The sequence below is a fragment of the Hippopotamus amphibius genome, chromosome 14, assembly GCF_030028045.1.
Source record: "Hippopotamus amphibius kiboko isolate mHipAmp2 chromosome 14, mHipAmp2.hap2, whole genome shotgun sequence".
Lineage (NCBI taxonomy): Eukaryota > Metazoa > Chordata > Mammalia > Artiodactyla > Hippopotamidae > Hippopotamus > Hippopotamus amphibius.
Genome location: NC_080199.1, coordinates 48,273,913 through 48,291,935, shown reverse-complemented (window position 1 = coordinate 48,291,935; position 18,023 = coordinate 48,273,913). Strand labels below are relative to the sequence as shown.

The 18,023-nt window shown below is 35.7% G+C and overlaps 1 protein-coding gene across 6 annotated transcripts in view; it reads right to left on the bottom strand.

Moving 5' to 3' along the window:
* The window catches only part of DIAPH3 (diaphanous related formin 3), a 485,817-nt gene that overhangs the window by 303,253 nt on the left and 164,541 nt on the right, over positions 1-18,023 (bottom strand). For all 6 annotated transcript variants that reach the window (XM_057707607.1, XM_057707608.1, XM_057707613.1 and 3 more), the window contains 4 exons: positions 9,562-9,672; positions 9,156-9,274; positions 8,206-8,322; positions 3,694-3,812 (listed from right to left, as the gene is read on the bottom strand). In XM_057707607.1, coding sequence (XP_057563590.1) covers positions 3,694-3,812; positions 8,206-8,322; positions 9,156-9,274; positions 9,562-9,672 — 466 coding nt within the window. The remainder of the gene's footprint in view (positions 1-3,693; positions 3,813-8,205; positions 8,323-9,155; positions 9,275-9,561; positions 9,673-18,023) is intronic.

Here is an 18,023-nt window from a genome sequence, read left to right as displayed (position 1 = left end):
AAATAGACATTTCTCCAAAGAAGACATACAGATGGCCAACAAACACATGAAAAGATGCTCAACATCACTCATCATCAGAGAAATGCAAGTCAAAGCCACAATGAGGTATCACCTCACACCAATCAGAATGGCCATCATCACAAAGTCTGGAAACAACAAATGTTGGAGAGGGTGTGGAGAAAAGAGAACTCTCCTGCACTGTTGGTGGGACTGTAAGTTGGTACAGCCACTATGGAAAACAATTTGGAGGTTCCTTAAAAAACTACAAATAGAACTACCATATGATCCAGTAATCCCACTCCTGGGCATATACCCAAAGAAAACCATAATCCCAAAAGAAACGTGTACCATAATGTTTATTGCAGCACTCTTTACAATAGCCAGGACACGGAAACAACCTAAATGCCCATCAACAAATGAATGGATACAGAAGATGTGGCATATATATACAATGGAATATTACTCAGCTATAAAAAGGGATGAGATGGAGCTATAGGTAATGAGGTGGATAGAACTACAATCTGTCATACATAGTGAAGTAAGTCAGAAAGAGAAGGACAAATATTGTATGCTAACTCACATATACGGAATCTAAAAATGGTACTGATGAACTCAGTGACAAGAACAAGGAAGCAGATACAGAGAATGGACTGGAGAACTCGAGGTATGGGAGGGGGCGGGGGGTGAAGGGGAAACTGAGAAGAAGCGAGAGAGTAGCACAGACATATATATACTACCAACTGTAAAATAGTCAGTGGGAAGTTGTTGTATAACAAAGGGAGTCCAACTCGAGGATGGAAGATGCCTTAGAGGACTGGGGCAGGGAGGGTGGGGGGGACTCGAGGGGGGGGCATCAAGGAAGGGAGGGAATATGGGGATATGTGTATAAAAACAGTTGATTGAACCTGGTGTACCCCCAAAAAATAAAAAAAAATAAAAAACAATAAAAATTTCAAAAAAAAAAAAAAAATTTATCTACTCAAGAAAAAATATTCCTAATGTCCAGGTGGAAAAAATTTCTCTTCAGACACTATTCAAAATCATTCCATGTAGAGTTGGGGGGGGAAATGAATTGGGAGATTGGGATACCAAATTGTACACGCTAAATATATGCAGTTTATTGTATGTTAACTGTATCTCAATAAAAGTTCATAAAAAATTTTTAAAAAATCATTCCACATTTTAGTTTGCTACATATTTAGAGCATATTTTTTATTCATTTCTATGTCACTCCCACCCCTAAGAACTTCTAATTTCTTCTCTCCTGTGGATAAAAACAAGTATTCACTTTATCATTCTCACTAGTATCATCTACTCCTTTCTCATTCTGTATATTCCACACTTCTTCCTGGACTCAAATATTACATGAAGAAAAAACAACTTCATGCAAATAATAGATATTCCTTTTTTTGTTTTGTTTTGTTTTTCAGAACTTTTATTGAGATACAGTTAACAGACAATAAACAGCATATATTTAGAGTGTACAATTTGGTATCCCAATCTCCCACTTCATTCCCCCCCAACCCTCTCCGCTTTCCCCACTTGGTGTCCATGTATTTGTTCTCTACATCTGTGTCTCTACTTCTGCCTTGCATTTCCTCTTTCATAGCTGTTAGCATTTGCCTTATGTATTGAGGTGCTCCTATATTGGGTGCATAGATATTTATAATTATCTCCTCTTCTTGGATGGATCCCTTGATCTTTATGTAGTGTCCTTTCTTGTCTCTTGTAACATTTTTTATTTTAAAGTCTCCTTTATCTGATATGAGTATTGCTACTCCAGCTTTCATTTGATTTCCATTTGCATGGAATATCTTTTTCCATCCCCTCACTTTCCATCTGTATGTGTCCCTAGGTCTGAAGTGGGTCTCTTATAGACAGCAAATATATGGGTCTTGTTTATGTATCCATTCAGCCAGTCTGTGTCTTTTGGTTGGTACATTTAGTCCATTTACATTCAAGGTCATTATTGATATGTATGTTCCTATTACCATTTCCTTAATTGTTTTGTTTTTGTTTTTGTAGGTCCTTTTCTTCTCTTATGTTTCCCGCTTAGAGAAGTTCCTTTAGCATTTGTTGTAGGGCTGGTTTGGTGGTGCTGAATTCTCTTAGCTTTTGCTTGTCTGGAAAGCTTTTGATTTCTCCATCAAATCTGAATGAGATCCTTGCTGGGTAGAGTATTCTTGGTTGTAGGGTCTTCCCTTGCATCACTTGAAATATATCGTGCCATTCCCTTCTGGCTTGCAGAGTTTCTGCTGAGAAATCAGCTGTTAACCTGATGGGAGTTCCCTTGTATGTTATTTGTCGTTTTTCCCTTGTTGCTTTTAATAACTTTTCTCTGTCTTTAATTTTTGTCAGGTTGACTACTATATGTCTTGGCGTGTTTCTCCTTGGGTTTATCCTGCCTGGGACTCTCTGTGCTTCCTGGACTTGGGTCGCTATTTCCTTTCCCATGTTAGGGAAGTTTTCAACTATAATCTCTTCCAAGATTGTCTCGGGTCCTTTCTCTCTCTCTTCTCCTTCTGGGACCCCTATAATGCGAATGCTCGTGCGTTTAACATTGTCCCAGAGGTCTCTTAGGCTGTCTTCAGTTCTTTTCATTCATTTTTCCTTATTCTTTTCCACATCAGTAATTTTCACCATTCTGTCTTCCAGGTCACTTATTTGCCCTTCTGCCTCAGTTAATCTGCTATTGGTTCCTTCTAGTGTATTGTTCATTTCAGTTATTGTGTTGCCTATCTCTGCTTGTTTGCTCTTTAATTCTTCTAGGTCTTTGGTAAACTTTTTCATCTTTGCATCCAGTCTTTTTTCAAAGTCCTGGATCATCTTCACCATCATTATTCTGAATTCTTTTTCTGGAAGGGTGCCTATCTCCTCTTCATTTAGTTGTTTTTCTGGGTTTTTATCCTGTCCCTTCATCTGGTACAAAGTCCTCTGCTTTTTCATTTTCTCTCTTTCTGTGGCTGTGGTTTTCAGTTTCACAAGACGAAATACTGCTGATACTCCTTGATACTGCTATCTTCCCTCTTGTGGAGGAAGCTATCTAGGAGACTTGTCTATCATTTTCATTGAAGCTATGGACACATCTCATTTCATTTTTAGGAAAGGGTGTGCCAAATACATCTGAGTAGTCACAATTTGTATGACAACCATTTATTCAAAGTTAAAAAAAAAAAAGCATTCATTTCATATGGCAACTCAGGCAATTACACAAGTATTTCCTATTGGACTCGGGTTTGCAGCACAAGTGATTCACACACAATATATTGAATACTGAATATATTCACACAGAGTATTGAAATGATGTGTACACAAAAGTAAATATTTAATCAAATTAGCATTTTTTAGTTCTTTATCAAGAACATTCTTAAGTAAAAAATGGCAGTTTTATTGTTTCATTTCTTTTGTTTTACTGAGAATAAAGAATCCCATGGCTAGTAATACAGTTTGATGCCACTGCCTTGATTCACAACAAAGTGCCAACAGTTTTCCCAATACTGTTCTGCAAATATCAACACAGTAAAAAAGGTAAATAATGTCTCAGTATCGTTATGAAAATAGTTTTGACCATTAGGACCTTCTGAAAGGGTATCCAGAATCCTCCGGAGTCTACAGGCCACACTGTGAGAGACAACACTTCAGTGTTAACCCATGGGTAAGGTATTTCTATTTAAATAACAGAGAAACACTCACCAACAAACTGACTTAAATCTAAGTCTAGTCTTTTTCGATATGTGAAGTCTGGATCCATCCCATCTCTATGCAGTACAATCTGTGATATACACTCATCAATTAATTTGAAGTACTGTTGCCTAGAATCAAGGACAAGAATAAATGTACACTCAATTTATTAGTGTAACTTTACATCAAAATATTACAGTAGCTTGATTTCTAGCTCAACAATATATTATTGTATAGTTTCAACAACTGACATAACAGATTTAACATGGGAGTGACAGTAAATACAATTGCCACTTTCCTTAAAATAATTTTAACACATTATATTTTTTATAATCTTTTAGCTATAAATACAGTGTGCTTTAAAGATCATTTTCTTATAAAAGTCAGAACCTTGACTTAATTAGTAGGCAGTAAGGAAGAGAATATCAAACTGAAGTGATATGTGCTTACAAGCAGTCCTCAGCAGAGATCATCAATCGATCATCATACCATACTGAAAGAGTTACCATTTATTAATACAAACCAAAAGATATATTTTCTAAAATATTATCTGGAAGGTTCTTAAAACCATACAGTTCACTGTTTTTAGAATGTTTGTGATACTGTGAATTGTAAACAATATCAAATGAATATTTCTTACTCAGAAGAAAGCCAGAAAAATTCAGTTCAACCATTTTTGTCCAAAATTTAAATTTAATTAAAATCTCAATAGGCTTCATGTGTAACTACAGTTAGGTTCAGTCCACTTGTATTCATAATAAACTAAAGAACATCCCTTAAAACTCAAGCCAACAAATGTGAAATATCCAGAAGATTTTTACAAACAAAAATCAAACTGCAGTGATAGAGAGAGTACATACTATTCTAATGAATACAGTCCTCCATCCCAGCCACCCCTTAGGACTTATTTCTTCTCCATGACTTTTTGCACAGTTTTCCTCTCCAACCCCTTCTCATCATGTATGTGACAGCACCTCCAGCTACTTGAGCTTTCCTTCCCTATAAACTATGACCTACTGCCTTGGACCTACTTACCTTACATCTAATATGGCATCCATCATGCTGAATAAAATTCACTACAGCTAAAACTTAGCAAATAAGACAAAGTTCACTAATTGTCATATAGTAAAAATATTCAAGCAGTGTTCTTGGGTACAAATCAAAGCAAGAAGGTATTATCAATGCTTTCCTTAGTTTTCTCAACTTCTTTCAAAGAAATAATCTCCTATTCCCTAATATTTTAGCTATAATAACCACATTTACACTTGAGATATAAATTGCACACACATTTCTATTGATCACGTTTAAAAAATTGAGGGGCTTCCTAGGTGGCGCAGTGGTTAAGAATCCGCCTGCCAATGCAGGGAACACGGGTTTGCGCCCTGCTCCAGGAAGATCCCACATGCCACAGAGTAACTAAGCCCGTGTGCCACAACTATTGAGCCTGCGCTCTAGACCCCGTGAGCCACAACTATTGAGCCCGTGTGCCACAACTACTGAAGCCCATGCGCCTAGAGCCTGTGCTCCGCAACCAGAGAAGCTACCGCAATGAGAAGCCTGCGCACCACAAGGAAGAGTAGCCCCCACTACCACAACTAGAGAAAGCCGTGTGCAGCAAGGAAGACCCAGCATAGCCAATAAATAAATAACAAATTCAAATGAATAAATAAATAAATAAATAAATAATTGAGATGATGCACTCTGTCCCTTCCTTACTCTTATTTAATGTCAATCTTGATGTTGTTTTAATAAAAACATGGCTTAAATAAACACAAGGTATTTTGTGTCATTTTTTTAAAAAAACATATTTCATTAAATGTTTTCTCACTTCCACCCTCCTAAATTATGAGCTTATTTACAATGTAGGTGAAAATTCATGCAAAAACTCTTTCACCAAGGTAATACTAGTAAAGAACAATGTACTTCTAGATTCCAGAAATGTAAATCTGGGAAATAATCTCTATGATTGATATTGGTAAGGTAGTGAAGATATCAGAGGAATACGTAAACAACCTAATTAAGGAATAAATATAAATGTCATTACTTCACTAATAAAAAGTCATTTTTGTTGGAGAATATTTTGAAATCACCTTCACTTTCTCTGCAGTTTTTTTTAACCTGATATCAGAAATTATCTCCCATGTACATTCAACTAACATGCTATTTTGTATACAATAAGCCATTAATAATTTGTTACACAATTGAATTTGATCTTCTATCTGCTTTCCAATTATCTTACTGCATTTGATTTTTCTTGGGCATCTCTGATATACATTCTCCAATTGAGTTCCATCTCAGTAAAATTTTCTTTTGTTCCAAATGTGAAAGTGACCAAAGATTTTAATTTTCCTATCCACTAATTCTTTTAAATAAGAATATTTTGCACTCTACAATGAAAATTAACTTAAAAAAAACTTTTAAAATTATGTTTATTAATATCAATATTAATTTTAAATGTTCATTAAATGAAAATGTTCAGATAACTGAAAATCTCTGAAAGGTAAAATCCAGGCCCATTTGAGATAGTAAAACCAAAACACGAAGGTAAAACCAAAAGAACAAGATCCATAGGACTGCACAACAAAAAGAGTAAAATTTACTGTATATAAATTAAAAGGTAAATATTTTTTAAATTTTAATGAATGTATAACAAAAACATTATGTAAATGACCACAACTCTGATTCTATCTTGTAATAAATGTATACTCACTATAAGAATAAACAACAACAATAATAGTAATAAATAACTGAGAATTTTGGAACATGGGAAAGAACCGATGGGATTGTCTTGACTACAGCAGTCATGAGAAGAACTCTGCCTTCATAGCAACCACACCTAGAACAAAGACAAAGGGCCTCCAGCTTAAGGAGCCAAAGAGGAAGGCAAGGTGGAGGAGTATCAAACTTAAAAGGTGATACTCAAAAAATGACCAAAGTAGATAAACTTCTATGCCTCACTAATGTCACTTTGGTGTTGCTACAATGTAATATTTCTCTACTCTTGATTCCACTGAAGTGATAGGCTCACCTGAGCATGCCCCAAAAGTGTTGTGGTTTTTAATCTGTTTTGAAGGTAGACACAACCACATTCCACGCCGCCCCCCACCACCCTCCGCTGGAGAACAGACCAAGGTCCTAAGTAAGAAATAACCCCCTTTGCAGCACTACAGACACATTCAATCCTTCAAAAGCAAACAGCAGTCTTAAATTCTTGAAAATTCAAGCAGCAAAAAATCAGAGGTTGACAGGACGAACCATACAGGGATCAAGAAAAGGACAGGATTATTTTATAATAAATGGAAGTTTCAAGTTTACTTTTAAGTAAATCTTCAGGAGGATACAGTATTACAATTACAGGATACCTATGATACTTAAAAATCTTATTTAGTCAAGTATTAGTATTTTTCATCTAGTATTTATAAAGTAGTTAAATATTTGAACTGTCTTATTTTAATAAAATATGAGAAAAAAGCAAATGAAGCCTTAAAACAGGTTCCTGAACTCATATTTTACAATTTTAGAATACCATTGGGATTTCCCATTTCTACAAAGGAAGGAGGTAGGGTGGATGGTGTATTCATCTCAAAGAATCTGAAGTTTTATCATGTTTAGACTTTTATTGTGCTAATTGTTAGGTACATCAAAAACCTAAATTATACCCTCTACATCATCCAGAGGGCCCAGCATGAATGAGACTGTCTAGTAATTCCTTCTACTTGAAATTAGAGTAAGAAAAGACATACTATCCATAGTATTTGAGAATAAATTTTCAGCAAAATTAAATTAAAGGTGACCAAAATGGTTTTATATTCAAGGATCTCAAATTCCTTCATAAACTAGTAATAAAAGAGGAAAGCGGGTATAGAGAACATGTAGTGAGTATACACCACGTGCCAGATATTTGGCTAGGAGCCTCACTGATGTTACCATTTCAATCTTCATAACAATCCAGCATCTTAAGTGCTACTATCCATATATAACTACAGATAGACAAGGATAAACAATTATTTTCTTTAAACAATTTGTTAAGCTCAAGATATCTAGGATATAATCAAACTGGAAAAGTAATTTGTCTAGCTTTCTGATACATTAGCAACATTAAACCTAACTGTCTTATTAAGGAAATTTCTAGCTACTTAAACACTAATAAAAGTGATGTTTAGTACCCTTCATGTAACTTATGAAAAGAAACTTATCAACACCATCCCTATTGCCTAAGGACTAACCAGAAAATATTATACATCATGCAATAAACTAGTAATTTGTTGCTAGTTCGCATTTTTATTCAGATGAAAAGTTGTAACCAAGAATCTGCTGGAGCTTAAAAAATAACAGTAATATCATTTCATACCATCGTCTATCTAAATATATGCCCATAGGAAACACTGCATTCTATGAATCAGTGTTATGAAAGAAACATAAATCTTAAAAATATTTGCTTGCCCAAATCAAATATCAGGTGAATTTCACAATTAATAGAATTTTATTAGTAAAAGAAAATATTAGAATATAGCTTCCTCTTACCTTATAAAATTATCATTTCGAATCAGCAAAAGATGCTGCAGAATTGAAATGAAATATCCCTCCGCTCTGGTTTCCTTAACTGTGTTCCACACCATGTTGTAAAGATCATTCACTTCAGTAAGTTGATTAAGGAATATGTGGATTTATTTATCCTCTACACCGAACAACTGCAATAATGTGACACGGAATCTGCTCTGTAAGGAAGGCTTTGAAAGATTACTGTGCATCTCAACCTAAAATAGGCATCATATATACTCAGCATATAATAAAACACACATAGTTCGGAATGAAAGTAGAGAGAAACTATGTGCAAATGACAACTTGACGTGACACTTCCTGGCTTCTCCTCCACAAGCAACTCCAACCAATCTTCCTCTCTTGAGCCAAGATGCTGCTGGCAGAAAGAGTAGTGGGCAGGTGGTTATGGAGTCTGTACTGGGTTCTGGGAGAGCCCTGACCAAGACAGCTGGTACCAGGCATTATCTACCATGGAGCAGCCCCAGTGGAAGGCAGAAATGTGGCAGATCTCTGGACAAGCACAGATATCTACAGATGCACAGAGTTAAACAAAGGCCCATATGAAGATACACCCAAGGTACAGGGTAGGAACTAACCAGCAGGCTAAGGGCACCTATTCCTAATGCTGAAAAGCACTGGAGGTAGGGAAGGAACCAGACAAAAAGAACGGATCGTACACACACACATTAAGAGGCCTGTCTAACAGCTTCCATTTGTAGGTTGTAACATCCATTTACATATGCATGTTTTCACAAAAACACATATAAACTAATAAAATAAAAAAGGTTTATACAAACATCCTTCTGATTCTTGACTTTATATTGTTTATCTAGAAATGACTTCAGAAGTTTAATATTTTAGAGGGTAGGGGACTGACTGTTTAAGGTTTAGCAGTAATTACATATTTGATTAGACATCAGAAAAAAGGATATTCAAGTTCAGCTCTAATATCTTCAAGGCGATGGGAGAACTCAATCAAATCTTCTTCCTTATGCTCATCAAAGACTTTAAGTTGGATATCCAGGCCATCATTCTTAATACGTTTTAAATTCTAGAGATATTAAATAGGAATTATAAGGAATGGTTTTGTTTTTAACAATGAAAAAAATTAACAAAAACATAAACAATAAGCCAACAATTCAACTTGATTTATAGCATTCAAACACTTAAAGTGTTAAATAATACTCAAACCTTATTATCTGTATTTCAAAAACAGATTTTATACTCAAGCCTTTTATCCTACAGATGAATTATTCTTGAAGGTAATTTATCTAAATTTCCCCCTACTCAAGTACTTTTCTAATTTAAATATTAATAAGGAGACTGCAGGGCACTTACTGGCAATATCTCTTTCAATCCACAACGCATAAATTCATTTCTGATGTGAAGCCTGAAGTCCAAATCATCAGGAGATGTAACAAGGGCATTGATGAGCTGCATACACGCTACCTACAATAAATTACACAGCAAGACTTAAACTTGGATTTCGACATTAAAAAAACAGTAATAGAGCTGAAATATCAAGGCTGTTACAAGTATTATCAAATATCTTCCTTCACAGGTGAGTCTATTAAAATAATTTGTATGTAAAATATTTGTCAATATAAATTAGACAAGAAATATAGTTCTTTTTATTTTTTAATGGGGTATAGCTGCTTTTCAGTGGAGTTTTTAATTCACTCCAACCAAAACTTAAGTTCTTGTCCAAAAATATCATTCCATACACACAGGACATAAACTGAACACACATTAGTTGAAAAACTATAAATATCCTTAGATAGACAACACATCTAAAATAGGATAATAAAATAACTTCCCATTCATCAAGAGAAACCCAAAGACTTCGAGTCAACAAGAGTTAACAAAGGCGTGAAACTAGCTAATGGGGTTGTTATTACCAAACTCTTATGTTATGAACACTGCACATCTAATTACTAGACGTTAACTTACCAAGCAATGGTTCCTACACTTTGAGAAAAATTCAAACTTACTGTGTGTTACGCTTATTAAGAAGACATAAAGAAATAACATAGCTAACTAAATGCTTCGGTATAACTTAAATGATGAAAATTAAAAATTGCTGTATTTTCCTATTCATATTTAACACTCCAACTTTCAACCTGGATCTCCTCCTTTTTTAATCCCTGGCTGAATTATATCTTTCATTATCCAAAATCTATATAATGGAAGCAAAACATGTTGTTTCTAAAGAAGCAAAGAATTCTTTGTTGTTGTTGATGATGTTATTTTTCTAAGTCCACATTCCACCAAATTCTAGCAAGAAAGACCAGCCTACTAATCAATATGTTTAACCTCATGCCATTCCCTAAATTGTCCTTTCTCCATGCCTTAAGGCAAGGTTTATATGAATTTAAAATGCCATTTTGGGATTAAGACACCAACAGGGGTCTCAGTTCTTGCTGGTTGAAATATATGGTCCAATTGTTCTATTTGATATCTAAACATTAAAATCTGGCCAGCATGTCTCTACTGTCAAAACTTGAAAGAGAGGGAAAAGGAAAACATATTTAAAAGAAAAAAAAAAAAGGGAAAGAAAAAACTTAAAAGAGAGTCTATCTTTCCAATACACGTTCACTCAGCTGTAACCAGTTCATGTCAAAAAGTCAAGTTTAAAATGCTTTCTTTTCCATTTCCTTGCCAGTCATTACCCAGTAGCCACAAATGTTTTTTTCAGCATTTTAAAAGATCTCAAACAGCATACAAGTAATGTTTCTCTATGTTCAGAGAAATTAAATTAGTATTAGTCACCAGGTTTCTGGAAAAGATACATATTATAGACAACTCAAAGATAGCAAAAATAAACATAAAAATTAGCAGCAAATATCACCCAAATGGAAAGTCGATATATGTAAAATAATATTAGCATTAAATTGAGGAGAAAGAAGAGAAATTATCCCAATTATTTCCAGGAAACATTTTAAAAGGCAATTTTTCATAAAAGAAAAAAATAGGATATTGACTTAAGCTGAAATAGTGAATTTAATTCTTTAAGATTCCCTTCCCAATTCTAATGGTAATTTGCCATTATCATGACCTACAACCACTCTTTGACAAATTTATATCATGTAAACACATGTCTACATACAGTAAAATGTATTGATTTATTTCCTTACAAATCAAAGAGTTCCTTCTAGGTTTGTAATAGATATATTGAGATATTTAGACATTTTTTATCACATGATTTCACACTGATATAGCATACCAGCATAAGTAGGTGCCGATCTGGCATCTATCCTATATAAATCAATTTCTAGAGACAGTAGAAAAGGCTCAGGAACTAAAAGGTAAAACAGGACATGCTGCCTACCCTGGTGAAGACAAGTAGGTTCAATACAAAAATATACTATGTACTATAAGAGATATGTTCAGTATATAATGAGAATATGGAGACAGTAAATTAAAAAAAGGACAGCTGAGAACAGTACTGGCTCTTAAGAATTAATAATTAATAGGAAGACAGCCAGATGAAGAGGAGGATCAAGACGTTTAAGCAGAGGAATTAACATGTTCAAAGACCTGGGCCCTTTTGTTGAATTACAAGGAATTCAGATTTCCTGAGCAGTTTGTAAAGGTAGGAAGGGGGAAAGCAGGCAAAGGACTCGATTAAGATGAGGCCAGACACATGAGGCACAGTCTCTTGTGCTGAGTCAGAAAGTTCAGCTAGCAATAGGGGAAATCGTACAGGATTTTACGCAGAGAAGAGGCAACAATTAGAGGTAATAGATTCAAGTTAAGAAGCTATCATAGAAGTAGCTTTGGTGAGCAACGAGGAGGTCTTGAACAACGTTTGAGAAACATCTGATGGCTCGGTGAACACATGGTTGAGGCAAAAGAAAAGCATTTACAAGTCCTCCCACCTTTGTTGTTCGACTAGACAGGAGGTGACCCTTGACGGAGACATAAAATGCAAGGAGAGAAACAGATTTCACAGGAGAAGAGGATAAATCCTGCCTTTAAAATTCTGAGATTGAAATGTACATTAGGAATCATACATTCATTTAAAAAATTAGTTATTGAATGCTGGGATGTTAGAAACTCGAGGAAATAATGAAATTGTGATATTCATCATAAAGAATTAATCACCGTGTTCTGTTTGATGTTCTAAAAACATAGCATATATGATCTCCATTAATTTACACTAATTATGCCATACTAATAGTTTCAACAGCAGACAAAAGCTACCTCCCTCTGGAACTGATGAGGGTAAGAAAACAGCAGTTTCTGCCCTCTTGGGAGCATCCTAAGTTGACTGAAGGTTCTGTCTTTGGGCATCAGATCTTCTCTGTTTACTAGCTCATATATTTCACTCCTTTCAAGCCTGCTAATGATGTCTACTAAGCACTTCGTGATGCTAGGGATACAGCTATGAAATGAAAAAGAAATCACTACTAGAGAAAGAGAGGAGACAAGAGACTGAACGCACAAATTTTGGCCTATGCAATTCCAAGGCTGCCAGTCATTTATTAACATGGAAAAGAAATCAGGATAAAAAGAGGAAACAGGCTTGGGAAGAAAGATCAGGCGTTCAGTTTCAGAGATGTGAAGTTGGAAATACTGTCTATGATTGATCCTCATCGAAAAAAGCAGAAAAGGAAATTGGATATAGGAGACTCTAGTCTAAGAAAGAGATCACCAAAGCAAATGTATGTAAAAACCGAGATCTTAGATGGAATCATCGAAAGAGCAGTAAACAGAGAGAAGAGAAGGTACAAGCACTGGCTGGGACATTTCAACCGTACGTTTTGATTTGAAATGAGTTAAAGAAAAGTAAAAAAAACTATCAATATGGTAGAAGATAAACGAGGAGATTGTGGTATGCTGGAAGTATGAGAGGAAAGTGTATCAACAGCAAGAGTGATCAACTGTGTCAAATGCTCCAATAGCTCAAATAAGATACTTACCACTGTGTTTGGCAAACTGGTAACTTGGCGAGAAGTTTCTACAAAGGGACAGAATTGCTATTCCACATGGAAAACATTTTCCTTCTCACATGTACCATATGCAACCAGTAAATGAAAGCATACGATTAAAATTGGCTCTAAAATATTCTCCTTGATGCATCTCTATACTTTAGAAATACTGCTTATTAACCTTTGGTTCAAACAAGGCTTACAAGTAAGACACGTCTTTAGGTGTTAGATCATGGACTCAGTTCTAATGATTTGGAAAGTAAATGTTATAAACTCATTTGTTACTCTTGCTCCAATTATCAAAAAGGAGCCTTACATGAGAAAAGGTATTTTTAATGTAACTTCTAACTATAAAGATGTGTCTGCACACACAGGCACACACATGTCCAGCTAGAACTCAGGGCAGTTGAGGATTTCCTCTAGAGCAGCAGCAGACTGAAAATGTACTACAAAAGCTGAGACCAGCAAAATCTACACAGCCAAGTTTAGGAAAATACGTAGCCAAAAAGGTAATTACACATAGTGGGACAAATGTCAGCAGTCGTAAGCTAGAAGGGGTAAAGACATGTAACAGGGGACAAAGATAAACTGTAAGCAAAAATCTCAAAGATATTCAATATGAGGGATAGAGCTTGTCAAAGGCAATCTTAGGAAAGAGGCAAATGATCAAAGGAAGTAGAAAGAGGTTAAATAGCAAGACAAAGACACACGCCAGAACTTACATCACTTAATCAGCAAAGTAGCTTTCTGCCCTTGAAAGTGAAGTGAGACGGTTTCTTCATATGTGAATACATATCACCTAAATTTCCTCCAGCACACAACTTAATTTACTGCTATCTATCACTATGCAACACAAACAGGAGAAAAAATAAACACTTTCTGCATCTTTAACCTTTGGTTTCCAACCCTTTTTGGACAAACAAGTTTAAGCGCAAACTTCCAGGTACACTAACAGCTGTGATACTTGAGACCCAAACACAGGACTGTTCAGGTTTTTCAAAGGCCACCAGCACAGATGCTTTCTCCATGATTATGTGGAAGGAACTGAAAAGGTATCCAACAAACAGCAAAAGCGAGTATTCTTTAGAAAGTTCACACTTGGTCAGTATGTTCATCCTGAATACAAGATGTTTTCACATGTAAAATGATGGCTATACTACATTGAAAACACATCTGCTTCAGAAGCTACATTGAGACTGGAAACAGGCACCAGTAGAGTACTTAAATAAAAATGCTACCAGAATCTGTGAATACTTACTATCTGGGCCTGGAAGACACAGGTTAGACCGCTATTCATCTTCCCTACCCCATAGCAGAAATCATCTGTCTCTCTTTGCACAATCAAATTCCACATTTATCAAGTTAAAATGAGTAAAAGAGAAATATCTTGCCTCCAGTACAACTAAAGAAACTCCACAGAATTTTAAAATCTCATGCATTAATTCAGAATATAAACTAAAACAGACTACTACATAATGTAGACAAACACAGAGTCAAGTGTATCAGCAGATGTAAAGTCCTATAATTTTACTTATATTTCCAATTAAATGTTCAGTAAATGAGAGACACAGTAAGAGGACAAGTCAGAGCCTGAGGTAACTGCATACATCCCATACAGATTCAGAGAAATAAACTGCAGGAATCAAGAGACTCTAATTTATATGAACAGGAACTGTTGGATTCAAGACAAAAACTGGATTCTTAAATGTTTATTCAGACACTCCCCCTGAGATATCATGAATTTCTTCTGTGTTCTCCCATTTTGCTGAAACTCCTGGTATCGCAATTTTCATATGAAACATTAGTCAGCTTTAAATTTCTAAGTATAAGCTTCTTAAGGGCTTAAGGAGTGTATTTCATTCATCTTTATAGTTCTGATATCTAGCAGAACCCTGCACAGCAATTGCTGAATAATTAACCAATTGACTGGTTAAATATGAAACTTTGCAGTTACCTTAAGTCATGAATTAAGTTTATCTTTCTGGTGGTCTGCTGCACCATAAGCAAAAAAATGTATTACACAGACTCAGAAAATTGGCAGTATACTCTAGAACAAAACTGTTACCCACTAGTTTATCATATTTACTTTGGTGTGTGTTTCACACAACAATATTTCACATTAGAATATTATTTTACTGTTTCTTTCATGTTTATTAGCTTAATAGCATATTATTTACTAGTCGATTCTAATATGTTTAACGTTTTGATTCATACAGATACAGTAACCATACTGCAGCAAACCTCAATAAAAGTAGGAGTCAAAACAGAGAGAAATTAAAATAAATTGATCTCTGCATCCTTCTGGAATGCCCCAACAATGACCCTAAAAATAAACGTTCTACTATACTCTGTATTCTTCATTTGACCCTTCGTTAAATGTGAGAACAGCGTACTTGATATTAAAAATAACTGTAGTGAACACTGACTTTTTTGAGGGGGTAGGAGATACTTGAAGCAAAAAGAAACAGTAAATCAAGATATAACCATTCATTATAGGAAGACCTTCATTTGGTCTTGGACAAGATTAAACCTGGGTACATTCTGAGCATTTAAGAGGTAAGGGAAAGAAAACAAACAGAAGTTAATGAACTTGGCTAAATTCAAAAAGGCATTGTATCTTATCTGTTTCAATGTCATATTTATTGATTATTGCCCGGTAACATACTTAAAAGTACAGTGATAATTAAATTAAGGGTGATTTTTCCTACTCTGGTTTTAATATTTTAGTGAGCCTAAACTAGTTATATAATGGGGGACTATCTCAATTTTTTAATATTAAAAAAACACCATTTTTCCTATTATCATGGAAAAATTGGATCCAATCAAATTTTCAAAGATCTATTCTGTAATTGAACTCAATGAAATCCAAAGAGTGAAAAGGTTTTTTTGGGGGGGTTTTGTTTTGTTTTGTTTTAAAGTTAAGAAAACTTTGTCTTTGCAGCAATCATGAGAATGCACTTTCAATCTCTGACTGCAGTGAGTATAAATGACCAACAGCCCTGGCTACTGCCCTGTGACATCCATCACAACAGGTGAGCTGGAGCTACGCTTCCCATGGGCTCCCCCAGCCAATGTCTGATCACAGCAAGAATACTAAACTGTGCCTGATCCTGGGATGCCCAGGACTTTAGCTGGAGGATTCCCCAGCCACCTTGCCAAGTCCTCCTAGAACTGCATAGTGATCTACAACATTTCCATCCAACCCTTCTTCCCTCCCTCTCTCCTTCACCTGGAGTCAGATCTGCACTGAGTTTGATATCCCCCAGCTTCTTCCAACTTCCTCTCCAAGTTCCCATGGAAGGCATTCCCTAGTCCCTTGCACATCAAATCCCAAGGTACCCAGATGAACAATCTTGGTTCCACAAAGCAAGTTTCAGCAAGAGTATCATTTTCAAACTGTCTAACTCATAAGCATTACAGATGAAGTTCATACTTAGCAGAACACTCAGTTTTTCTTACTGTTCTCTAAATGTGACCACCCTCTTCACTTTTCTGTGTAACCATAAGATACTTGTTAAGACCTGAATGTGTCTGTAACACAATTTTCCTCTAGTAACAGTTCCAGAGATACCAAAGACTTGGATTTTATTCCTAGTTTTTGCTTCTTTGGAAAATACATTCCAGGATAGAGAAATACCTACCACGGGAATCCTAAAAGGATATGTCAACCACTCCTGTACACTGAATCCTAGGATATATCTACCACCCCCGCCCACTGTTCCATCAACATCATCACTAGATCTTAAAAAGCCCAAAGATATGATATTACACAACACTGTGAATGTTCTTAATGTCACTTAAATGTACGCTTAAAAATGGTTTAAATGGTAAATTTAATGTTATGTATATTTTACTACAATAAAAAAAAAAACCTAAAGAGAATAATGGCTATGTGTTTCAAGAGTGGGTAAAGAAATTACAAGACTTGGGTTATTTTTACTAGGTAATAGCAAAAATAAGCGGTTCACAGAAATACAGCAAAAGTTCAGCTAACCATAAGCATTTAAGAATATACTAAGTCAAATTTTGAGAAATCTGGAGGGAATTAAAAAGACTTAAGTATATTTTAAGTGATCAAGCTAAGAAACTGAAGTTGCTACAGGAATTTTGCCCCTCCAAAAACAAGAATTTTGCCCCTCCGAAGAATTTTGCTCTCCCCTTATTCATGTTTGCTCTCTGACAGAACTCGTTCTTATCTTCTCTGATAAAGAAACTTTAGAAGACATGTTTTCCCTTTAGTCAATAATTAATGTAGGGAAAATAAGCACTCTGTAGTATCACATAAACCAAAACTAGTGAAGGTTTTGTTCCATTCTCTCAACATCAAGGTACAGTCAATGTACAGGAACACCAGGAGCATCAGACTGAAGGAAAAGCAGCCAAGAAGGTGCAAGGATCCGCTCTCCACTGCCAGGCAATTCTCTCTGTGTTTCTCGAGTTTCTGCAAGTAGAGGTATAGATGGCCTTTCTTCTGTGAGACCTTATAAGGATATCTGTATAGCAAACCACCCTGGAAGATAGAGACAGCATCTCCCCTCCAGAGCAACAGGGCAGGCAGACCCACAGCCCATTCTGAAAGATCTGTGTTCTCAAAGCTCAAAGTTCCTCTCCTGTGACACAGCCTGCCATGTCTGCCATGTCTTCACAGTCCCTCCAGAACAAAGACTGGACTCAATTATTTTCTGAACTGAGAACCCAAAAGTTTACTAGCTGACTGGGAGGTCTTGTTGAAAGCACTGTCTCCCAGTAGCCCCCCAACCAAAAGAGATCCCAATTGGGGGCCCCCAACAACTATAAACAACACGTTCCTTCCAGGAGCACCACGTGCACCTTCAGGACTATGTATCTTGTGGGGAAGCCAGGCATTAA